This window comes from Poromitra crassiceps, assembly GCF_964638095.1.
Source record: "Poromitra crassiceps genome assembly, chromosome: 1".
Lineage (NCBI taxonomy): Eukaryota > Metazoa > Chordata > Actinopteri > Beryciformes > Melamphaidae > Poromitra > Poromitra crassiceps.
The window spans coordinates 29,806,034-29,831,439 of NC_139623.1; the positions used below are offsets into that span (position 1 = coordinate 29,806,034).

Sequence of the window (25,406 nt, forward strand, 5' to 3'; positions counted from 1 at the left end):
ATGACATCACAGATGATCACTGATGATGTCACAACTTCGCATCACTGATGACATCACAATTGCTCTTATGACATCACTGATGATGTCACAATGCCACGGCCGAGCCTGAACGGCAGCTCGACCGCTGTGCTGGCTCACTGCTCTTATGACATCACTGATGAATGACATCACTGATTATGTCACAACTTTGCATCTTATGACTTCATTGATGACATCATCCGTAATTTATGACATCACTGATGACATCATCAGTGATGTCACTATGACATCAGTTGCCTCAATTGACATTGTCACTCATGACATCACATCATTAGGTAATTAGGGCAATCACCTAATTCAGTCAGGTCACCTGCACTGGCGCTCTATACACCCCCTGAAAATTTTAGCACGATCGCACGTAAAGCGGCATAGCTGTGGCCAGCACAAACATTTAAACAGAGAACAGAGCCCACATTGCCCAATTTATAGATAGATAGATAGATAGATAGATAGATAGATAGATAGATAGATAGATAGATAGATAGATGTCCCAAAAGTCAGGGCGGTGCTATTTCCTGAGTCACTACGCTACAGTGAGTGCATGGCACTCTATTTACCTCTATTCTGAGCAAGTTTGAGCAGCTTAAACCTGGTGACTTGATGGTGAAATGTTGAAACCTGTGGGCTGTGGCGATTCTGCTGAGCTGAGGTAGGGGACTGGCAGGAAGAGGAGCTCTGTGACGTCAATTTGTTGTTCAAATGAGATGGAAGCAACATGGATGAGCCATGGCTTCCAGGTGAAGCGGGGGTGGAAACATAGTCCTGCCGTAAACCTGGAGTACATAGAAGAAAGTCATCGCTAACACTTACTTTATAATAACTTTAATCTACAAGCAATTTATAAGCAGTTAGTTAATGATGAATTAAACATTCATTACTTATTATATTATAGATGTTATAATTGATTAGTTCTTCATTAGTACTCATATTAGTTCAACATTTATATCTGAATTATAAGCAAGGAATAAAAATATCTTACGTATAAAAACGTACATAAGTTGTAATAGTGTTAACTGATTATTTACTTTTTTTTATAAATGATTTATTACTATGTTGTAAATAAGGTATAAATATATTAATAAATACTATAGCTACTCATTTATAAACGTGTTGCAGTACCTAATCTAAAGTAGCAAATTATTTCAGTCTATTAAGGATGAAATAAGACATGTTATCTATGGCCGTAGCCATAGATAACATTGGGGGGGACCAAATCTGCCCCCCACCCCACGTACATTATCACCTGCTCTCCCTGAACGCAATGCATTTAAAGTAGACAGGGAGAGAGAAAGCATAGTGCACGTGCTACTTGCTTACTTTGATCCAGCATATTTCTCAGTACACAACATGCCACCTCCGTCTCAGGACTGGGCTTATCCAGGACTTGTCTGCACCACTTGAGAGCAGGCTTGCCCACAAGCTCGTGTTTCTTTGGGGACTCATATAACCTGTGAGGTAAAAGAGAGCACATTTGACATTTCCTATAGTCGATAAAAAACTAAATAAGAGACTGCTCCCTTTCTATGTAAATAAGTTGTAGACACTCCCTCTACTGTTATAAGAAGGGAATGGAATAACAGACTACCTGTTCAAAAGGTCAGATGAATAAAGGAAATAATTTAACAAACAAATCCAAGTCTCAGAGAGTACTGTCAGTCTTGGAGGCACCTACCAGCTCTCTTCATCCTCCACATCCAGGAGCTCCACTAAGTCCAAAGAAGACCATGTAGTGTTGACCGTCCCATCCATGTCACCGCAGGGCAATTGTGAATCAGAACCAAAGTTGAAATTGTCTACACTAGTCGTCTTCTGATATCAAATGCTGCAGTATGAATCTGAATTGCCCTCTAGTCTAACAAAGTTGCTTTTGGGGTCAGCGCTGAAAAGATGATATGAGTACTTGCATCAAACTCTGCTGGTTGGTTGTAAATATTCCTGCTCCTCTCACTCTTCACTTCTTGTTGGAGTTCCATTCGCTCAACTAAAGTTAGCTGTTACTAAACCACAACCTGCAGACATTGGCTAAAGCTTAATTTAAAATCAGCCTTGAATATAATTTCTCTATAACCTATAGCTAGAGTAATTTTGCTATGCACACACAGCAACTCTGTAGCTTCCCCATAGAGTCTATTGACCCAGATTTGATGAGCAGGGCTGTTAAGTGCAGACACTCAACAGATTGGATGGCTTTAAAGTGACATCAGGACTTTATTGGATTAAAGAGTGGGCATGCTGCCTCTGAGGGGCGGAAACAGCTACTCAACATCAGAGGATCAACACTAATATGGACAATATTTATAGTCAAGGTAATGTCTTGTTTTGTTTTTTGTTTGGTCTCACATATATATTGACGGTTACTTTATTCAGTATTTGCCATTAATTTGTTGACTGTTCTCAGTCAATTGCTAGTCTGGGACTTTTTACATTCAAAGCACCAAGGAGAGATGTGAAGTGTTGTTCCCTCTTTTTGGCTCTTCCTCTGAGAGAATATCACTTTGTGTTGCTGTTGCATTGAATGGATATAAGCTACAATGTTGTACTTTTTCATGCTATTGCTGAATGTTTTTGTTTTCAAATGCCCTGCTCTGCAGCACTTACAGTATCCAACACACTCGCCACACCCCACCACACCACTCTCTCTCTCTATCTCACACACACACACACACACACACACACACACACACACACACACACACACACACACACACACACACACACACACACACACACACACACACACACACACACACACACACACACACACACACACACACACACACACACACACATTTTCTCTCTCTAGCTGAGACTTAATATTCTGTCACACCAAAACCCCTTAGAACCGTGCTTTATTTTGTAGTATTACATTTAAATTACAAATAAATAGCTGCCTACTATCGAACTATGAAAAACATTTAATATTTTCAATTGCAATGAGTTTTGTTGCAGGCTGCTTGGCCTGTGGCAGGGCTACACCTGTTTTTGTTATGAGTAAAAGAGGGAAAACTATGTTGCTAGTCAGGAGAGATTACCATAGTATTACTGTAGCATGGAGTTCCTGCGTTCCTCCAGTCATGAGGAACTGGGTGGGGAGGTTGAGACACTGCTTCACACAGTCAGGGCCTTCTTAAACATCCATTTCAAGGACTTTGCAGGCGTAATTCCTTCAAATTCATAGTTTGAGACACGGATCAAAGTTAATTACTGTTACAACACTGAGAATTTTTACATTTTCCAGGCATAGCTGAAGGTTCGCTTAACATTAGCTGTGATGACTTTGATGCTTAGCCTGCATCGGAGTCATTCGACTTCAATCACTCATGCACCCACGTGACCATCACTCTTTCTCAAGGCAGGTGGCGTGTGAAACACGGATGCACAGACGGCGGAAGACACATGCAGACAGCAGAATGTAGCCTATTTACTAACATTAACTAAAGAAAATCAAAATAACTTCAATTTCTATTCATGCACACAGTATATCAATGCAAGCACTTTCAATGACCTATGTTCCTCCTCTGATGCTGCTGGCCTGTGCTTGCTTGCTGGATGTTTGATCCCTCAGATGTTACAAAGGCACGTTGTTGAAGAGATAGGACACAGATTCTCCATTGTGTGTTCGGCGAATGGCTTCTGCTAGGATTATTGCAATGTCAATGATCTAGAGGGGTTCAGTGATGGGGGGGGAAAGCATTGAATCAAAACAGATTTGGGGGAGATTTGGGGTATATCTCTGAACTATCTGAACATAAGTTACTTTTGAACTCAAAGACTAACCTGTATTTTTGAACACTGCTCGATTTTCTCCTCCTGAGGGATGGTGTTTGTCACGACCACAGCTTCGAAACTGGCATTGTTAATGCGGGAAATCGCAGGACCAGAGAAAATGCCATGGGTGAGGATGGCGTAGACTTTCGTAGATCCAGCTGATACAAGCCTAAATATATATAAACAATGTGGACTGAATCAAAAGCTGTCCTATCCTAGGTTGCTCTGCTTTGAATACCAATAATTCCATAAGAGAGACACACTAACTTATCTGCTGCATGGCAGATTGTGCCACAAGTATCCGCCAAGTCATCAACCAGGATGGCCACCCTGTCTTTTACATCTCCAACCAGAAGCATGCGGTCCACTTCATCTGCCTTCTTCCTCTCTTTGTGGATGAGGGCAAAGTCCACATTCAGCCTGTCTGCGATGGAGGTGACTCTGCAGAGATTCAACAACAACCCCAATAGTTCCACAGTTAGCCTAAAAGTGAAGTGACTTATCTAAAAATGGAAAATTATAAAGTTCCATTATCCATAAACACCAATGTAACAAACATTGGTTTGGTCAATTTGAATTTACACCCTTGAACATTGTGTTGGGCGTTCTGGAGGAAAACAGCCTCCAGATAATAAATACAAATGTTTTGTTGGGGAAAATTATCATTTTTAAAGCTAGTTCCCAAATAGACTTGAGTCTAAGTTTCTTTAAAAACATATAGAGCCCAATGTCTTTTGGAAAAGAGTATGTCCTACCGGACTGAGTTGTGTTTCATCATTGTATTTCTATTTGCTTTTTTGTATGTTGATGGTCACTTTATTTCTAGTTTTTGTCTTTTTGTGTGTGTGCTATTGTTATAGTGTCATGTGTGGAAAAACAACAACAACAATAATAATAATAATAATAATAATAATAATAATAATAATAATAATAATAACAATAATAAAAAAACAATGGAGCCAACCCTTGATAAAGACTAGACAAGGGTTATTTGGGCTTTACCTCTTGGCACCTCCAGCATCAGGAGACACTATGATGCAATTCCTCCAGTCACTGATGTTGTCTTTAATCCATTTCATAACTGCGGGCTCAGCGTACAGATTGTCCACAGGAATATCAAAAAAGCCCTTCAAACACAACAATGACAGCAGCAGGGTTTCTGTGACAATTAGCCTCTTGGCTGGGTGGTTCAGTTAAGTGTTTCACAGCATCTACGCTGGGTATATCTGTGGCTTTCTGCAAATAGGAGAAATCTAACAGATTTACAATTAAGCTAACCACATGATTATGTCAACAAGGGGCACGAATAGCTGCAAACTTGCCAGATATCCCTTTAAGCATTCACTTTTTCCATTCTGAAACACTCACTTGTATCTGAGATGCATGAAGATCCATGGTGATTATATGATTTGCTCCAGAGACAGACAGCATGTTGGCTACAAGTTTTGCAGTGATGGCGGCACGACTCTGCAGAGGAATACGTGTTATCTGTTATGACCTGGCATCATGAAGCAAAGTTGTACCGATTATCTTTATAACAAATGGTAATGAAAATAAATGTATTAACGAATTTTAGATCAGATGAACATCCATGAATGTGCATATTTGCCTATTGTTGATACTTAAATGAAAATCAAGTTTAAATGGAGCATTTGTATTGTTTGATTTATGATTGGATCGTATGGACTGAGATCTGAGAGATAGGAGATATGTGTGACCAATATAATTATTTATAATTATAATGAAATATGACGACATAACGATGGATAGGATGAAGGAATATCACATGCGTCATGTGAAAACCCTGAGACTGTCAAATTTCAGTGGGTAACTCACTGGTTCTTTTGAATCATGAATGTCCCCTCTTTTCTATTCTGTCTCACAATTACGGAGTATCACAAGCTAACTCCAGTACTGAGTATCACAAGCTAACTCCAGTACTGAGTATCACGAGCTAACTCCAGTACTGAGTATCACGAGCTAACTCCAGTACTGAGTATCACGAGCTAACTCCAGTACTAAGTATCACGAGCTAACTCCAGTAGGCTAACTCCAGTACTGAGTATCACAAGCTAACTCCAGTAGCCTACTGAGTATCACAAGCTAACTCCAGTACTGAGTATCACGAGTTAACTCCAGTACTGAGTATCACGAGCTAACTCCAGTACTGAGTATCACAAGCTAACTCCAGTACTAAGTATCACGAGCTAACTCCAGTACTGAGTATCACGAGCTAACTCCAGTACTGAGTATCACAAGCTAACTCCAGTACTGAGTATCACGAGCTAACTCCAGTACTGAGTATCACAAGCTAACTCCAGTACTGAGTATCACAAGCTAACTCCAGTACTGAGTATCACGAGCTAACTCCAGTACTGAGTATCACGAGCTAACTCCAGTACTAAGTATCACGAGCTAACTCCAGTAGGCTAACTCCAGTACTGAGTATCACGAGCTAACTCCAGTAGCCTACTGAGTATCACAAGCTAACTCCAGTACTGAGTATCACGAGTTAACTCCAGTACTGAGTATCACGAGCTAACTCCAGTACTGAGTATCACAAGCTAACTCCAGTACTAAGTATCACGAGCTAACTCCAGTACTGAGTATCACGAGCTAACTCCAGTACTGAGTATCACAAGCTAACTCCAGGGATGCAAACTCACCAGGGGTGAAAAATGTGGCAAATATGTGAACCACAGAACCCCGAGGGGTGTCCGGGGGAATGCTCCCCCGGGGAGATTTGTTTTATATATCAGCTTTAAAAGGTGGATTTACATTGATTTTAGAATGAGGATATAGAGAAAAACTTACTCAAGAATTAATTAGAACTGTAGGCTACTATCTCACTCAACCCCCATTTTTCAATCTTTGGATGATTTCAATCCTTAGAACTGACTGAATATGATGAAAGACAATACACGTCCAAGATAATGAAGCAAACTTCCCTCACCTGCAACTTGTCCTTCTTGTCTTGCCTTGCATATGGGAAACATGGGATGACAGCTGTCACTCGTGAGGCAGAGGCAATCTTACAGGCATTGATCATGATGAGGAGCTCCATCAAGTTATCGTTGATCTCACCACAGCCGCTCTGGACAATGTAGATATCTTCTCCTCTGACACTCTCACCAAACTCCACACTGCAATGGTAAATAATGTCACAATAGCAAGCAAACACTCCAAACTGGCAACATTTGGCATATTTGGAGCTACAGCGGTCAATTTGTAAAGAGGAAACTTTCAACCCACACATGCATTTCACATCATTCTGAAGTAAGAAAACATGCACAATCAAGACCTTAATTAAGAACTTATGTAACAGTCTAGTGATCTATTATTTTCAATATGCAGGGAATTAGGATTATGGTTATAGGTATGGTTGCTGTATTGTGGGCTTTGTTCAGCATTCTCTCTAGCATTCATATAATATGAAGGAGACTTATCCTAGGCCTACTAGTGAACAACCTTTTTCTTTAGTTTTTAGGGTTGGGGTTTGTTTGTGTCTTTTTCATCTGAAACCTACACTAAGTACTCTATTCAATCAAAGTGTATGCAAATTATGTGTGAAGTTATGAAAATGAAAACTTCAGTTATTGACCCCTTATTTGCTCAACATTCCAGGCCTATCCTGACCTATATTATCATGTCCTTCTGATAATACCTCATTATGTTGTAGTCGCCTAGTTAAAGGCTTAAATGGCTAAAAAGCCTGAAAAGACTAATTGCAATTGCACTAATTTATATAGGCTATTTCAGTTCCTCTTGTAGGCTAACGCTACATCTCCTGGAGTGGATTTGTCATCTCTGAATACTCACAAGTCACAACGTGGAACATGTGGTTCAATAATAAGTGTGGGATATTAAATCCTGAGCGAGGTTTCAAAGAAATGCCGTGTCCTCAATTAGATTTCTCCCACTTGCGTTATCAAACTCATGACGTTAGCTTACCAAGTCTCCCCGTTGGTGAACTTGGTCGTCACCACCGTCCCCGGTTCAGTCCCCAAACAGGCAGCAATCTTCTTAGAAAGGTCAGGATGAGAGCTGCCGCCGAATACCTTAATGTTTGGCATTTCTATCAGGATCTTCAGGACAACAATAAGCTTGCAGAGAAAGTGGCTATGCTAGACTTCGCCGTTGACCCTTGGGTAGTGTCAAGATGAGAGAGACAACCCGACTTTCGCTTTCTGTTTCCCCCTGCCTGTGAGACTCAGCTGACCCCTCCTGATCCACCTCCATTTTTATAGCCTTTTTATAGCATATAGCCAATGGTACATTTTATGGTAGGCTAGAACGACAGGCAGGTTGCATAAGCCCGGCAGGTGTTGTGGCAAAATGTGTATCCCCTGTTGGCTACTGAAGATAGGCCTATTAAATGAAAGTATGGATATTTACAATCACAACTGGATGATTATTATAACATTTAAACCTGTTAAACTCGTAAGAGAAAGTTGTAATTTTCTGTTAATAAATAGGTGTGCCACCCATTAAAATATATTGTTGTAAACTGCAGTTTTCACACCTAGACTAGACCTATTAATTATAGATAAAATTTCAAACATACATTAGCCTACTTTACTCTGTATACGTAGGCATAATTTGGACATTTTAATACCCCACAAGATAAATTTGGCTTACAAACATACAAGAAAAACAATACAACCAAACAAAAAACACAATAAAAACAACATAAAAATGGCCCCAACATGTGCCGCGCACAGACAAACCAAGACCAAGACCAAGACAAACCAAGACCAGCAGTCAAAGCCTCAGAATTATGAATTCGTGCCAAAATAAAGCACTTAATAGCAGCAGAAATGCAATACAGAAGACCGCTACTAGTAGTACTGCACCTGCGTCCTCCGAGTCCGCACTGCCTGGCTGCTACTGTTGCCAGATCTCACGAGAGAAACAAGCACAGGTCTTCCTCCTAAAACCTAAAACACAAGAGGTAAGGTAAGGCCGGTTGCTTGTTTGTCTCGGGAGATCTGGCAACACACTGCCTGTCTGCCTGCCCTCGACGACACCACAACAGCGTTTCCTTATCGTCAACGCTGATGTCGCCGGGTTCCTCACGCTTTGATGAACACCGATGTTCTTCCAAATAGACAAAATGTGTGCTATTGAGCAGACATAAGAAACAGTGGACCATCTCTCTGAACGGAGGGAAATGCAGGACCAAGAGCCCAAAGCGGCACCTGAGAAGTCCGTTGAAGCCAATGCGACCTCACGGCAGGTAACGTTAAGCGGAGGTTTGTTATTCAGGTAATTTACTAGAGTATTGGGACAACACTACATCCTGCTCTGTATGGGTAATAAACTATGCTGGACTCTGGAGACCACTACGACTGATTTAATTTGACCTACCCGCTACATATAGGCAAACACTCGGCTTATAAGAACAAAGCCGGTGAAGTAGTCTAACCTGTTCGTCCACATCGCTCTAGTTTCCTGGCTGCAACAGGCGTTTACACTACAGCCCACACAGCCAGCTGAATTAATGCTGTGGAGATAAAGCCGACAATTCACCAGATGTGATTGCCCAATAACTTATCTCAAGTTATTGTCATCCCAAAAATACAGAAATTCTTTACATTAGCTGTTTTGAAATTGACTTCCTAAATAATATGGTATTATTGCATTCAGTGTAACTTGAAACTTCACTTCACTGTTGACATGTTTGAGAGTCAGCAGGTTGGTAATATAAGAAAGGGAATGAATCAACGTCTGGATTTGATCAATTGATTTTTGGATTAATCCACATAAAACACTGTAATATTCCTGACTTGTAACCAAATTAGTGAGTTTAGTCTGACCTTTATGGTATCACTGTATAGCCTAGTATCCCTTTATATGTTATTATATAATAGTTTATAGATGGACTATGCAGTAGGCTACATTTATATGATTACTATAGTTTTTTTTCTTCTCATAGGCTATGGGTAGTTTGTGTCCCCTATACGCTAACAGACTGACAGACTCACAAGAGGACATCACCTATTCTTATCATAAAAAGTTCAGTTGTCACTGGGCCTGCTTCATCATATTTTCAATGTCTGCGTCTTCTTAAAACACTCAACTCTCTCAAAATTGTATTTTAGGTTATAGAGCAAGTCATTAATAAACGTTTTTTTTTTTTAGGCCTACCTGATTATATAGGAACAACATATTTGTTCGTGGGTGCAGAGTTTCTATTCTCATAAGTTCTGTAGGCTACTTGGCTGTAAAATAGGAAACCTTGAAGACATTGGGCCTACATTTTGGATGTGTCAAAACTTCAACTAAATTATGATTCATTTTGGTTGTGAAACTTGAAAGTGGTCTGTATTTTCAGTAGGCCTGTATGAAAGCTCAGGGAAGCAGCCTTCAGTACACAAAATGTAATTTGATGACATTATGAATTGAAGTGTTTGGGTGTTGTAGAATGTAGAGTATCACTTTGGAAGACAATTACGTTCACATATTGATTGGACAGCCCTAGGGTGCTGGAATAATGTGAATTCCCCCGTAGCACTCCTTTCTAGCTTACTGTGCCTCTTCGTCTTCCTCCTTGCAGCACTGTTCTCTGTGTGTCTGTTCTCTGTTCTCTGTGTGTCTGTTCTCTGTGTGTCTGTTCTCTGTTCTCTGTGTGTCTGTTCTCTGTGTGTCTGTTCTCTGTGTGTCTGTTCTCTCTCTGTCTGTTCTCTGTGTGTCTGTTCTCTGTGTGTCTGTTCTCTGTGTGTCTGTTCTCTGTGTGTCTGTTCTCTGTGTGTCTGTTCTCTGTGTGTCTGTTCGCTGTGTGTCTGTTCTCTGTGTGTCTGTTCTCTCTCTGTCTGTTCTCTGTGTGTCTGTTCTCTGTGTGTCTGTTCTCTCTCTGTCTGTTCTCTGTGTGTCTGTTGTCTGTGTGTCTGTTCTCTCTCTGTCTGTTTTCTGTGTGTCTGTTCTCTGTGTGTATGTTCTCTGTGTGTCTGTTGTCTGTGTGTCTGTTCTCTGTGTGTCTGTTCTCTGTGTGTCTGTTCTCTCTCTGTCTGTTCTCTGTGTGTCTGTTCTCTGTGTGTCTGTTCTCTGTGTGTCTGTTCTCTGTGTGTATGTTCTCTGTGTGTCTGTTGTCTGTGTGTCTGTTCTCTCTCTGTCTGTTTTCTGTGTGTCTGTTCTCTGTGTGTATGTTCTCTGTGTGTCTGTTGTCTGTGTGTCTGTTCTCTCTCTGTCTGTTTTCTGTGTGTCTGTTCTCTGTGTGTATGTTCTCTGTGTGTCTGTTGTCTGTGTGTCTGTTCTCTCTCTGTTTTCTGTGTGTCTGTTCTCTGTGTGTCTGTTCTCTGTGTGTCTGTTCTCTCTTTGTTAAAGTCGTTGTCTGCTTCAGAGCAGAAGTAGCGGCACCAGTCGCCGCGATCCGGTCCAACATTGTCGAGTTTTCGATTCAAAATATTGTCCCTCATTAGTTTCCCCGCTTCGTGGGCTCGCAGACGCAGCTCGGACGCTGATGCGGCCTTGCTTTCCCAACTGTTGTGCAATTTACGTGGAAATCCCTCTCCAATTATAGGGTGGTGAGATGGTTTGTAAAGCAGAAGCTCTCTTTGGGGGTGCAGTGGTAGCGCTGTCGCCCCACAACAAGAAGGTCCTGGGTTCGATTCCCGCCTGGGACGCTGTGGGCACTGAGGGTGTGTCCCAATCCCCATGTCCTCAGTGCCTACTGCCCAGGTGGGCTCGTCAAAAGGGCCTTTCTGTGTGGAGTTTGCATGTTCTTCCCGTGCTCCTCTGAGGTTTCCTCCAGATAGGAACCCCCCGGCTAAAAACATGCAAAAAAAAGGAAGGTCTACTATTAGTCAGCCTATAGACTTCCTCTCTGCCAGCTGATATGTGAAGCTATAGTTCCCCTCTCGTTCAGAGATGAAAGGATTCCCTGCAGGAAGGAAGAACACAATACAGTGGCTGGTTTGTAAACTAGAGAGGCATGGCAAACTTCTCAAAGCCTGTATAACAATGTTCTGTGTAATAGTATAGTTCATATCTGTCAGGTCACTCAGATATCCGGACCGTCCGTTTATCTAACATAACTCTTGTTAAGCTTTTTTTCCCCCAGGATGAAAGGCTAAAGAATGAAAAATGCTTAAAAACTTGAGTTTTCACTGTACTAATAAAGTGGTTGTATTCTTTTCTAGCATTCAGTATATTTGAACGGGCATACTGTGGCTCACAATGTCTCCAACCCTACGTCTACACCAACACCACAGTCTGAAGCTCCTGCAGCCGCTCCAGACGCGTTTGTCCCGAGGGAGCAGTGGGGCGGGAAGTATGAATTCCTGCTCTCCTGTATTGGATACTGTGTGGGACTAGGGAACGTGTGGCGCTTCCCCTACCTTTGTTACCGCAATGGAGGAGGTGAGCAGCCCAAAGGCAGGATCACTGCCCTCTGAAGCCTCAAATACTTTGAACACATCGGCATATTGTTAGGCCTCTCATGATTTCACCATTTGTTACACCCATCTGAGAAGGAGTGACGCTTCTCCCTGCCCTCAGGTGGGCACTGCCCTCCTAAACATGCTGTCTCAATTTACACTCAATCCAGAGTTATCCATGGCAAGCTATTTACTAATCCTATAAGGAGAGACAGTGCACTTCTCAGATACACACGCAGGCTTGTGGTCTAGCTAGCGGAGAACCTAATCATTACATACATCATCCTCATTTGAAGCTTTTACATGTTGAAGCTTGAGTATCAAGGGAGTAGAAAAAACACGTGTCTGCGGGGCAGCCACTCGGATATAGTTTAGGTTGTGTAAGTGAGCACAAGACCTGCCGCTACAGGCTGCGTCTATGCCTCCCTTTCCCAAGCTGACCTGTTTCTTATGTCCACACAGGTGTGTTTCTCATCCCCTACTTCATCATGCTCTTCTTTACTGGTGTTCCGCTCTTCCTCATGGAGCTGAGTCTAGGCCAGTATGGAGCAGCTGGTCCCATCACTGTGTGGAAGTGCTGCCCTCTCCTCAAAGGTCATCACCTCCTCCATCATGCTTTTAGTCCAAGAATTACTGACCAGCACACACTTACTGCAACTCACACCCCATTTACACATGTGTTTTTTATGCAACCATTATCCAGATACAGATCACATTTAAAAACCAGGTGTAAATGGGGTGTCAATGAGGCAACCTAGAAAGTGTTGGATAGAGTAATCATGTCCGAGTCATGAGTTAAACCAAATGTATATGAAGAAATCCAGTTTGATCACAGTTCTGGATTAAATCTCTGGAACGTTTTAGCATCCAATTAAATTGATTATAAATCATTTTAATAAATAGGATTTCAAGTTGCCATTAAAATGCCCAAGTTAGCAGCCAATCCTGACAAAAGTAGTAGTCCTGTGAAGTAACCGACAGAATGCCAAGCATAATATTGCGTACCTCTGGATCCTGCTGTTCACAGATCCTTCAAGTTGTGTCTCTGCCTGCAGGTATTGGCATTGGGATGCTGTGTGTGTCCACTCTGGTGTCCCTTTACTATAATGTCATCATCGCCTGGACCTTTTACTACCTGGGCAGCTCCTTCCAGAGCCCTTTACCCTGGTCCTGTGACCATGTGGACAATGTTGCTCTCTGTGCTCAGAACAGCACAGGAGGCACAAAGCTCAGCCCCACTGAAGTGTTCTGGAAGTAAGTGAGCCTTTGTACAGTCATCCATAAAGAAGTCCTATGAGCGCTCTAATTGTGCAGACATTAAATGTGCCTTCCAAGTGTATACAGGCCTGCTGTGAAATCACTTGAATTCCTATAGCATAGTGATATACTGTATCTTCTTGTGCTTGAGACAGAATCAGTGTAAATGCTGGTAGCAATGAGAGAGTACTTGGTGCAATATAAATTGGAATTTATACTCAAAATAAGTGGTTAGACTGAGCAAAAATCACTTTTGCCACTCCTTTTTTCAACTTGTTTAACCTTTAACAAACACCATCGTTTCAAAAGGACACCAATTCAGCTATTTTGGAGGAAGATATTCTACATTATTACTAATCTTCTACGTCCATTTATCCAATGATTGAATTTGTTTTTGCCCATTTTGTTATGTTATGTTATTCTTATGTTTATTCTTATGTTTGTCATGTATTATGTATTACAGCATAATACAGTATAATATACTATAATAATACTATATATTATTATTATTATATGATATGATATGATATTATTATTATTATTATTATATCATATATATATATATACTATATAATAATATATTATATTACAGCATCAAAGAAATGTACCTTGAACAGCTGAAGAGAATGAGAATTTATTTGTTTTTTTCTCCAGACAAATGCCTTCACAGTAACGTCTCAATGCAGCTTAACAACTATATCCTGTTTGTTTAGCATCAGTGAATGCGTAATAGGTGTGGCACAGGTGTGGGCAGGTCTCTATTCATCGTCTTTGTCTTCATCCACTTTGTGTGTGACTCTGAGTGCTGTGTGCGTTCTAGTAAGCGTGTGCTGGGCGTAGTAAACAGCCAGGGCCTCCATGACCCGGGTCCTGTCCGCTGGCCTCTAGCCCTCTGCCTCCTGGCTGCATGGATCATCATTTTTTTATGCATTCTCAAGGGCATCCGCAGCTCGGGCAAGGTGAATCAACACAATGTTGTCAAAACACACTCGTCGCAACTATCGCAAAACAAAAGAACAAAAAAACACAGAAGTTTCCCGCTTGGTGCCCCACGTCTTGTAATACGCGCCCCTGTTGTCTTCTGTGTTTCCAGGTGGTTTATGTGACAGCAACATTCCCGTACTTTGTCCTCATTGTTTTGATCATCAGGGGAGCCACACTGGAAGGCTCTCTTCAGGGTGTTGCCTTCTACCTCACACCTGACTGGGGCCGGTTAGCCAGTGCGCAGGTACAGCATTTGTGGTGGTGGATTAGCATAGCTGTGACGGAGAAGTCGTGTGCACATTGCTTTGTTACGGCAATAACAATATCTGTAGGTGCTTTCAGTGTATAAGTGATACTTTTGTCTTTAACAATGCAGGTGTGGAACGATGCAGCCTCACAGATCTTTTACTCATTAGGTATTGGAGTTGGAGGGCTGCTTTCCATGGCCTCTTATAATAAGTTTGACAACAACGTGATCAGGTTCGTCTGCACCCTGCTTTTAACGCTTTGCTCTGTGGCCACAATCCTGACGGGGAGTCAAGTCTTAATCATGGTGCTGTTGATTTCAGGGACACTCTGATTATCACCATAGGGAACTGCAGCACCAGCTTCTTTGCCGGCTTCGCTATATTCTCTATCCTCGGTCACATGGCGTGGAGAAAGGGAGTGCCAGTCGGGAAGGTGGCAGATACAGGTAGTTTACTTTGTCTCACTCAACAATCTACTTGAAGATTTTTTATACAAACCTCAGACATCTGAGCTTATTGGATAATCAAACAGGCATAATGAACAAAAACTAATTCTCTTCATTCTGTGAAATTGCTGAAATCTCCTTGCCAGTAAATCAGACTGTAAAGGGTGTTGTGGGATACTGTATGTGTGCATGCTTGTATCCTATATTTAATGAGTTACTTCTGAATGTATTGCAGTCACAATTTCTTTGTCTCAGATTACCTCCATTTCTGAGCAGTTTGGGTTAGTAAGACCTTATGGTAAATGCATCTTTTATATAAACTTTCTAACGACTTATTGTATTCTCTGTTTAATTTTCCTGGCTGCAGGTCCTGGGTTGGCCTTTGTTGCTTACCCAGAGGCCCTTGCTTTGCTGCCAGGCTCAGTGTTTTGGTCCATCCTCTTCTTCCTCATGCTCTTCATGCTGGGGATTGACACTCTGGTAGGTGATCTCTCATGCTCTTCATGCTGGGGGTTGACACTCTGGTAGGTGATCTCTCATGATCAACCACATTGTTTTGTGTCGTTGATAACAGAAAGATGAAGACCTACGAGTCCACATATGCCTATAACAGGGTTGCTAATGCAGGTCTGGAAAGTCTGGAACAGTATTAAAAATGAATTTGGTCATTTCCAGGTGTGGAATGGTTTGGGAATTAGAAAAAAAAAGTCTGGCAAAATATGGAAAATGTGCTTCAGGTCCGATTCCCACCCATAATTCTAGCTTTTATGTTGCTGTAAACCCACTTTGAGTCCACAGTTTTTGTTGATATGAAGAATAATGTTCAGATAGAGGGATGCTCTTATTACCAGATGTTGTCAGCATGCATTACAATATATCAAATACCAGCCAAAATCAAATCCAGTCAAGCACATACAGTAAGGCAAAAATAAGGCATTTTAAAATGAAACCATATAGAAACACTGCCAATCATGACACATATTCTGATATTTGTCACTGTGAAGAACAATATTCATCTACAGTGATATGACCTACAGTATGACCTGTAGTTAGCAGGGGCAAGATGTCTCTCTGTGATATTATTAAACACCAGACAAATCATTAAAACAAATCAAGGTCTGGACAAAGTATGGGAGTTTTTAATTGAAAATGTCTAGGAACCCTGCATATACCTTATAAAACCTTCTGCTCTGCCTCCTCTCAGTGGAACCCTGCATATACCTTATAAAACCTTCTGCTCTGCTTCCTCTCAGTTCGGCAACATGGAGGGCATCACTACGGCCGTGCTGGACGAGTTTCCCCACCTGAGAAGCAACATGAAGCACAAGGCTCTGTTCTTGGGCACTCTGTGTTTTAGCTTCTACCTGATGGGTCTCCTGCTGATCACTGATGTGAGTGTGTATTTAGTGAAACTGTACACTGTACCAAGTGAGGTGTGTGTGTGACTGACGGCACACGCTGCCTGTTGTGTGCGTTCAGACTCACATTTCCCATGTGTCTGTGTCTTCATAGGGAGGGATTTACTGGTTCACTCTCATTGACTCCTTCAGCACTAGTTTTGGCCTCATCATCATCACCCTCTTCATGTGCATTGGCATCTCCTTCTTCTATGGTAGACCACCCTGACACCTCTAACCCTCACCACACGCCTCACATCAAACACTTATAACACAACGTCATGTTTCATCCAGCACTCTCTCAGGGTTTTCCACTAGTGCATACAATGTCCAGCTGGGTGAAAATAGTAGCCACCCCGGGAGGCGGGGGCGATGCGATAACGATAACTGATGTCACTGATGCCAACGTGCATATCAGTATAAGCTACAGTCTCCGCTCGCAGCGGAGGGAGGTGCTATGATGTGTGTGAGAAGCGCTGAGATCATCAGATCTCTCTGGATGACAAGCAAGTGAAAACCGACATCAGTGGTACCAATTCACCTGAATCCGGCGTGTGTTAAAAAAGAAGGAAAAATGTGGATCACAGCATGGTTGTGGCAGTTGCTTGCCATCCACTGCGGTTGGCTTGTCTATAGCATGATATTGCAATATTGCAGCTATTGTGACAGTAAGAAAGTAGCCGGCTAGAAATGTTTTAATGTCGGGCTTCTGGGTAGTGTAGTGGTATATTCCCTGCCTACCAACACGAGGGTCGCAGATTCACACCCCCGTATTGTCTCCAGCTTGGTCGGGCGTCCATACAGGCATGATTGGCTGGTGTCTGCGGGTGGGATGCTGGATTGGGGGTATGTGTCCTGGTCGCTGCATTAGCGCCTCCTCTGGTCAGTTGGGGCGCCTGGTCGGGGTGGAAGGGAACTGGTGGGAATAGCGTGATCTGCCGGTGAAGCTCCCCCTGTCAGGTGAAAATAAGCGGCTGGCAACTGCGCATGTGTCCGAGGAAGCATGGTGCTAGTCTCGGCTCTCCCCAGATCGGCAGAGGGTGGAAAATTGGCCAATTGGGGAATCTGAAAAAAATAAAATAATAATAATATCCGGCCATCTGGTTGACAACTGGTGCTTATGGAAAACCCTTCAATCTCCACCATTCTGTAGTAGTGTATCTGGATTTTTTCCAGTGTTCATAATGTGCATGTCTTACTGCTCTTTTGCTATCAGGAGTCAACCAGTTTTGTCAAGACATCCTGGATATGATCTGCCACTGCCCTCCCTGGTGTGGCAAAGTGCTTCTTTACTTCAAAGCATGCTGGGTCTTTTTCACTCCATTTCTTCTACTGGTAAGTAAGCAGATTTCAACATGATATTTATTAGTGGTAAGGAATCAATGCAATGTGACATTGGTTGACTTACTGATATGTGACTTGACCATGTGGGTATTTAAGATGGTGTCTCACTCTGTCCTTTCGTCTGATGAAGAGCAGTCTGCTCGAAAAGTAACCAGCAACGGTGCAATAAATATTTTCACTGGAGCCCATGCAGTGTGCGAGCCGTTTTATTTATTCACTGTTCCAGCCTCTCTCCAGCTCTGCACCTGCCGGATTCGACCTGGATGTGCGTGTTTTTAACTTTTCACATTGGTTGACTTAACCATAGTAATATAAAAATGCTTTTCAAAATATTTGTTAATGATTTTGGAATGCTTTGGCAGGTTCTTTCATATAGCTTGCTGAGGGAAGTTAATTTATGGTTCCTGAGTTTACGACTTGTTGTTACGTATATTATTTGGTTCTTTGTGATTCTTACATTCAATTTTTCCGTCCCACACGTTTGCTGGTGGGCTAACTGCAAACAGAATAACAGATCCACTGTTTATATTTCAAATCTCTACTTCAATCCAGCTGGCCATGGAGCACCGAACATCAAACAAAAATCCCTTCAGAGGGATAAGGCTAGAGCGAGGAACATTACTTTTCAGGCTCTTTTGTAGCATTAAGCTAGCAATGAAAACACTGGTTGTGTTATGTGAGTTATGTGAAGTTAGGTGCAAAACATTGAGAATGGGGTTTAGGGCAGGGGTTCCCAACCTTTTTTGGCTTGTGACCCTACTTTGATGTCCCAACAATCTAGGGACCCGAGACATTCAGATTCCAGTACACCATCGATAATGTCATCAGTGACATCATCAGTGATGTCACATAGTATGCTTCTTTCCCCCCGCAGAATTCCGACTTTAATCTGAGAATTCTGACTTTAATCTAAAAATTCTGATTTTCTTCTCAAAATTCTGACAGTAACACGGAATTCTGACTTTAACTCTCAGAATTCTGACTTTAATCTCAGGATTCTGATTTAAAGTTATTATAATCTCAAATATTTCTAAATCAAAAATAAATAAAAATAAGAGTCACTAAAAATGTTGACTGAGGCTATGGTCCATTGATGGAAGCCTTTGCAGTATAGTGACATTTGTGACATTAGTAATGTCTGCAACACTGTTTGGATCTCACCTGCAATTACCACTCATCGCCATAGGTGTCACCCAAGAGAACAAAACTGAAATCTTAGAGATTATCACTTCAGAACTAAAATAGATAAATAAATAAATCTCAAGTGACGCTAATCATCTTCTGTAGTATTCAATTGTGTGTGGTGTAAAAAAAAAGGGGGGGGGGGGGCGGTTTAGAAATGTCAGGTGACCCTATTTGAATTCCAGGCGACCCCACATAGGGTCGCGACCCTAAGGTTGGGAACCACTGGTTTAGGGTGACGACGATCAACCATGCATCCAGTAATGACCTACATTGCCAAAGGGATTTTGCCTGAATTGTATGTTATTGTTATTGTTGAGCTAAGTTGCATATCATGTACTGTATCGTGTGGTCTTGTATGACCTGCACAGGCCTTGTTGCATGTATTCCCGTCTTTCTTGTGTCAATTCCATTAATACATTATACTATTATACATTTATTATTGTATTGGGTTGTTGTTGCCCTTACAGTCAGGGTAATTTGAGGGGTGAGCAGGCATGTTGTCGCTGTCTAACAGAATTTAAAATCTCCCAATCAGTAACTGTAGAATTTAGGGGAACCTGAGGAAAAAGTTGTGTAATAACCACCTGTTACAAAAGTGACTCTAAACAAGGCCAAAATAACTTGCAGAATGACATCACTCTTTCCGTGAAATTCTGCCAACTGTGCATAAATCTAACAGTTGTGAATAATTCAAGAGGAGAAACAGACATTCAATCTGGCTAACCCCCTGGCTTCCTCCCTCGCTCTTCTTCAGTTACCATTGTAGTATTTTGCTGAAATTAACATTCCTTTACTTACTCTGTGCATTTTCCCCCTGCAGTTCATCCTGACCTATATCTTCATTGAGATGTACCAAACGCCACTGCACTATGGGGACTATGTGTTCCCACGCTGGGGCAAGGCACTAGGCGTGTGCATGGGCGCCACCTGTTGTCTGCAGATCCTCATCTGGGCCATTGTGGCCATCAGCAGGGAAACTGGGACACTGAAAGACGTCAGTATAACCGCTGTGTAGTGTAACTCTGTCAGTAGGAGGTCATGTTACACCTCTGTCACAGTCACACTGCCACTGCAACCTAACCAGATTGTCACTTATCCTTCTGCTGTATTTGTTCAGATTCATTTGTAGGTGGATGAAATCAAACGGCCTCTGGTGGCCTGCAGGCTGCCGTGTGGGAAGGTTTATATCGTTTTGTCTTTTTGACTTTTGTTTCTTTCTTTTTTTGCAGCGTTTTCAGAAATCCATCCGACCTCTGAATTCCTGGAGGGCAAACAACTTGAACAGCACTGGACGAGTGGAGGAGCGGGTTGAGCCAGAGAGAGTGGAGGCTCCATTCACAGTCACTCTTACTGACATGGATTTTACTGCTATGACATGGGACGCACGAAGCGAGGCGTGAGGACTTGGAGCACAACGCTGAGAGAACTATGTTTTCAAGAAACAAAGGGATTTACTATTATGTTATTTGTTGCCCCAGCTATAGTCTGGTGGCCATGTCTCAACAGACTACATGTCCTGCAGGGCGGCGTGGATTTATTGCATTATTTATACCACTTTGATCCTTGTTTGAATTGTATTTTTGTACTTTTTTTTTTTTTTTTACATTTTGAAGAAGAGATTGGTACGGAGGCAAAGTTTGCATCATGATATATTAGATGGACGTAGTAGGGCTTGACTAGGATATTTGTACCATGATATCTCCGTGAAGTGAGCAACAATCTCCCACAGTTTGACTTCCGGTTTAGCGATTTTAACCCTAACCCTGACCCTAAACCTAACCCTAAAACAACCTAACCCAAAAATTGTTGCTGGCTTTATCCTGCTGACCATGATATCCAGTATATCATGCTGATCATTATTTAGCTTTAGGGTAGCATTAGCCTGGGTAAACCCAGCCCCCACGTGACCTGCTGTCAGACCTGCTCACTAGTCACCTTGTGACGAGTGAGCAGGGTCTGTCTGAGAGCAGGTCACTGGGGGCTGGGTTTACCCAGGCTAGGGTAGCATAGTTTTATGATGAACAGCAACCACTAGTGAACTAGCTAAGAGACAATATTACATTCACTGTGTGTGAGGAGGAGGAACCTTCAAGGAGGAACAAGAGTGCAGCGACACTTGCAGCTACCCTCCTGTCCACGATCTTGATGGACTTGGAAAAGCGACCACAAATCATCAATCTGCAACTAAATGTTGACAACAAACTTTGTTGTTAACACGTAAAAAAAAAAAAAGTATTCCTGACTTTGTCAGAGTCAGGAATACTTTTATCCCATTTCCCTTTTTTAAATGAATAAGCTACTGGTTAGAATACCTGCTAGTAGAAAATCAATTAATGAAATAAAAAAATAAATTATTAACACCAAGTTCTCTTGACATTTAATTCCTCTTGGTCTGCTGAATGAGGTGATATCTGCTGATAGTATGATACCTAACACATTTAGGTCTTAATGCATTCGTTAAGGTTCTCCTGAAATCCCTTCAGTGCAGGTTTCCCTTTGCTATTTATTGGTGTGAAGCCCTCGTCATTGTAAATAATCTCTACGGTTTCTTCAGTTTGCAAGCCTCTAAATCTGCCCCCCCCCCCCCCCTTCCCAATGATTCCCTATTTGGTAAATCCATATCCTATTAAGATTCTCCCATTGCAATGCATTCAAACTCCTGTTTCATAGGCTAATTCTGACTAGCCAGCCAACTTGTGTGTGCCTCATGCTTCTTCAGGGGTGTCAAACTCATTTTAGTTCATGGGACCCAATTTGGTCTCAACATGGGCCAGACAAAGAAAATCAATGGACAATAACCTAAATAACACCTCAGAATGTTCCAGTTTGTTTTAGTGTAAAGAATTAGGCCTACAGGTAGCTACATTTTAAGAACACTGTTTTACATAGGGTTATCTCAGCTACCATAGGCCTATCAAATCAAATCTACTGTATCTAACTGACTGTCCATTACAATTGATGGCAACTGTGCAATTCTTCTAGATATTCAAGGGTAATAATGAAAATAGTTGACCATTTAGTGATATACAAAACATGAATAGGTTAGGCTACTTAATATTGTAACTCATGAAACCTGGTACAATCGATTTTAGGTGTCAAATCCTGAGCTTGAAAGGTTGGATTGAAAGACTTCAGTGCAATTTTCACACTTTGCAAACTCATCCTGTGGGCCGGATCGAACCCTTTTGTGGGCCGGTTCTGGCCCCCGGGCTGTATGTTTGACACCCCTGCCTTAGAATATGGCACATGCCAGCTCATGGAGGGAGGGTTCTGAACCTTCAATGATCATAAAGAATAATCAGTGATTTGGACAAATAATGCTTCCAATCCAAGCCAACACAAATTTATATTTTCTTATTTCAGCTCGTCAGTGACCAGATATAATGTACAGTAGGCTATGTGTCAACTATGAGTGCTGCTGACCACAAAAAGTTATGTCCAAAATCAATATTAGTACTCAAGTGTAATGTAAAGATATAAAACGTAAGTCACTGCATTGGTATAATCAGGTGCCCAGTATCGACAAGGTAAACAAAGAATTGGGATAGGCCTCTAAGGACAGGACTCTAGAGACTCAGGTGACATGACAAATGTATATCAAGCTTCTTACAGCAGAGGTTTTCAAAGTTGGAGGTGGGTCTCCCCTCCCCAGGGGGGCTCCAAACAGTTTCTGGGAGGCTCAGTGAATGGACGTGTGTGTGTGTGTGTGTGTGTGTGTGTGGGGGGGGGGGGGGTAGTCAATTAGTTGTGTGACTCCCAGTGTCGTCAGAAACAAAAATACCTTCATACAGACCTTTTTATGTATTTGTCTCAAGTTAAACAGCAATCAGGCGTATCTTGACTCAATTAGCCCATTGAGTGTCTATCTATGGGATCAAATAACAATCACAATCCCACAGGCATCTAGGAATTGAGCGAAACTAAGTAAACTGGGGGCCCGCAATGTCAGACATTGAAAACCCGTAGCCTTTTGTGTGACATTCTGGATGGCGCGGGATAAAGTGCTTTGGGCGGATGTTGCGCAGACACTTTCCCGCGTTTTCGTCTGGTGCGTTTGGGTATGCTCGTTTGGTTTAACACGGTGACGATGTGTCACATGATCCCAGAGAACTCATGTAGTGCACGGCACAGTTTATCTTCAAACTTGAAAGTAGTGTAAAGAAACGTGCAATCTAACGGTTGCCATCGACAGCACTAGATTCACGCAAGAATGTGAATCGCGAGAGCTTAATGTATAAATTAGCACTAATGGGGCTGTGACAGAGTCTGAGATGTCGGCGGCACAGGCACAGTAACGCGCAGTTCAGTGAAACAAAACGAACGCCCTCTTTACGGCGACTTCAGGATTCAGGAAGTCAGTCGGGTTTGTTGTATTGGCTGCACAGGACTCGTGGAGGAGTGGGCTTTAAACTAAGTAAACATTGCTTAACACAGGTTTTGTATTCAAAACACTGTAATATAGATTTTATATTTCCCTGTTAGTTAACCGACTATCAACATGGCACCAAAAAAACGCAACTCCGGGACAACGCAGAGCAAGGAGCTGAAGCCCAGTGTCAAAAGTACCTCCCCAGAGAAGAAGGAGAACCCAGAGCTATCTGTTAAAAAGTAAGTCACCCCGTTCGGTACATTGTTGGTCAGCGAACTCAATTACGTTACTGGGCACAATAACACTGTTAATATTTGGCATTTCACTGTCACATTATGTGACAAACTGTTAGAGTGACTAGCTAACGTTAGCTGTCGAAGTAGGCCAGGCCCTCATTTAGAGCTAATGTAAATCCTCATGCTAGTGTTAATGTTTCTCACTCGTACTAGAGAGTGGCAGGGGCAACAGACAGGCTATGAACTATTTTCAATAAATATAACAATGCACGACACTGTTATAACACACACACACAAGCTGACAGTCATTATCTATCATTCAATTAAATCGACCACTGAAAGGTCATTGTTATCTGTCCAGCATGTATTGCCAGCTGATGTATGATGTGCTAAACTTTATTTACTTGTTTTTTTTCTTCTTCGGTTTGATCTTGATGTATGCCCTTGTTTCATTAGACACAGAGAAAAGGATGCTGAGTTTGTGACCCTGTGCAAGAGTCTCCATGTGACAGATGCAGTGTGTGACCGTGCCTGGACATTGTGGAAGACTGTTCAAGAATCAATGGATCAAGGCGCTGTATGTATCTATTCCTAGTTTTCCCACAACTAATTGGAAATGTAAACACTCCATGACTTACTGGTGGTGACAGTGTTACCAAAAATTATTGCATTTTAACTCTATTTTTTCTCCATTTCAATTCAGGACAGTCAGAAAAGGCTCTGGGGTGCTTGTTTGTTTGTGACTGTAACAGACATGGATATCGCCTGTTTTACCTTAACTCAGGTTCAGAAAGCAGTGGATCTGAAGTAAGTATACTCCATGCACATTATTGACCAAAAATTATATTCAAATTCTATTCATTGAAAAGTGCATCTGTGCTGTTAACATTGATACATTACATATTTTTTACATCATTTCTTCTTCGCCAAAGGAAAATGTAAAAGCTGCGGGAATGAGAAGTATTTTCAAAAGAATGATGTTGTACTTGTCATACTACAGCAAATATACTTTGAAAGAATATATTTTATGCGAGACAATCATTTTGGTGGCCTTTATCTGTCTGTGGATAAGAGGTCCATGACCACTTCCTTCTTGAATAGGGTGTTTGTGTGTCACAAGTGAAACCATACATTTTTGTCAAATCAGACCGACATCAAGTGGAAGTGGTTTTGCAGTAATACATAAGATGTGCATTCAGAAAATCGGCGTCATCATACATACAATTGCCAAAGTGGCGTCTTTCTGTCTGTGATTTTGGTCACGTTTTTTGTCCCACATTGTGAGATTTATGATGATTTTGGTCAGTGATGATGTCACAATGCACTTCACTTGTCCATCAAAAGGTTAAATATAAATATTAATGTAAGCATGATTAGGCAATGAACCATGAAACATTCCACACAGTTAAAATATAAACATCTATTTGTGGACAAAGCACATTATATTACAGGAAAACCACTAGATAATTTCCTCATGTATGCCACTAGGGTGCATTGTTTTCAAAGTCTAGAAGCATCCTCTATTTAAAATGTTTTTCTTTGCATCACCTCTCCCGCTGTGGCTGAACGGCATATGTTTCAGGTCTCCTATCTTTACGCCCATCATGCTCAACATGGTGTAATTTCTTCATGCAGCATTTGTGCTCACTGATTCCCCATGATGAACATGTTTGTTTTGGTTATGTGTGTGTCAGCTTGTATTAAGACATCTATTGTGTTAGTTATTTCATTGTATGTAAACAGTGAATGGTATTGGTA

The 25,406-nt window shown here is 41.7% G+C and overlaps 3 protein-coding genes and 1 long non-coding RNA gene across 7 annotated transcripts in view; 2 read left to right on the top strand and 2 right to left on the bottom strand.

Annotated features, from left to right (window-relative positions):
• Positions 1–678: 678 nt before the first annotated feature.
• Positions 679–8,773, bottom strand: LOC310784469 (ribose-phosphate pyrophosphokinase 1-like). Of its 4 annotated transcripts, XR_014553127.1 has the most exons (9): positions 7,759–7,991; positions 6,761–6,950; positions 5,176–5,274; positions 4,810–4,934; positions 4,075–4,248; positions 3,817–3,976; positions 3,072–3,700; positions 1,357–1,487; positions 679–812 (listed from the first exon to the last, which is right to left on the bottom strand). XR_014553127.1 is itself a non-coding variant. In XM_083645462.1 (8 exons), exons 4-8 carry the CDS (start codon positions 5,236–5,238, stop codon positions 3,608–3,610), a joined length of 615 nt encoding a protein of 204 aa, XP_083501588.1. In that variant the 5' UTR covers positions 5,239–5,274; positions 6,761–6,785; positions 6,892–6,950; positions 8,661–8,773; the 3' UTR covers positions 2,885–3,607. The 4 variants fall into 4 exon arrangements, 3 of the variants coding, with proteins under 3 accessions (XP_083501588.1, XP_083501587.1, XP_083501586.1); XM_083645462.1 differs by lacking the exons at positions 679–812; positions 1,357–1,487; positions 7,759–7,991 and adding an exon at positions 8,661–8,773 and having other exon boundaries at positions 2,885–3,700; positions 6,761–6,785; positions 6,892–6,950; XM_083645461.1 differs by lacking the exons at positions 679–812; positions 1,357–1,487; positions 7,759–7,991 and adding an exon at positions 8,661–8,773 and having other exon boundaries at positions 2,885–3,700.
• Positions 8,774–8,842: 69 nt separating this feature from the next.
• Positions 8,843–20,958, top strand: slc6a7 (solute carrier family 6 member 7). Its single transcript, XM_083645450.1, has 14 exons — positions 8,843–9,043; positions 11,946–12,165; positions 12,645–12,776; positions 13,238–13,436; positions 14,260–14,398; positions 14,533–14,667; positions 14,800–14,903; positions 14,993–15,117; positions 15,485–15,597; positions 16,371–16,508; positions 16,630–16,729; positions 17,731–17,849; positions 19,864–20,037; positions 20,273–20,958. Exons 1-14 carry the CDS (start codon positions 8,978–8,980, stop codon positions 20,441–20,443), a joined length of 1,935 nt encoding a protein of 644 aa, XP_083501576.1. The 5' UTR covers positions 8,843–8,977; the 3' UTR covers positions 20,444–20,958.
• LOC310784497 lies at positions 20,565–21,394 on the bottom strand. The gene is made up of 2 exons (XR_014553128.1): positions 21,035–21,394; positions 20,565–20,907 (listed from the first exon to the last, which is right to left on the bottom strand). It is a non-coding gene; the product is annotated as an uncharacterized lncRNA (long non-coding RNA).
• A 2,145-nt stretch (positions 21,395–23,539) lies between these two features.
• rb1 (retinoblastoma 1) overlaps positions 23,540–25,406 on the top strand; it is a 36,407-nt gene continuing 34,540 nt past the window's right edge. The window contains exons 1-3 of the mRNA XM_083646823.1: positions 23,540–23,651; positions 24,105–24,225; positions 24,352–24,455. Coding sequence (XP_083502949.1) covers positions 23,542–23,651; positions 24,105–24,225; positions 24,352–24,455 — 335 coding nt within the window. The 5' untranslated portion in view covers positions 23,540–23,541. The remainder of the gene's footprint in view (positions 23,652–24,104; positions 24,226–24,351; positions 24,456–25,406) is intronic.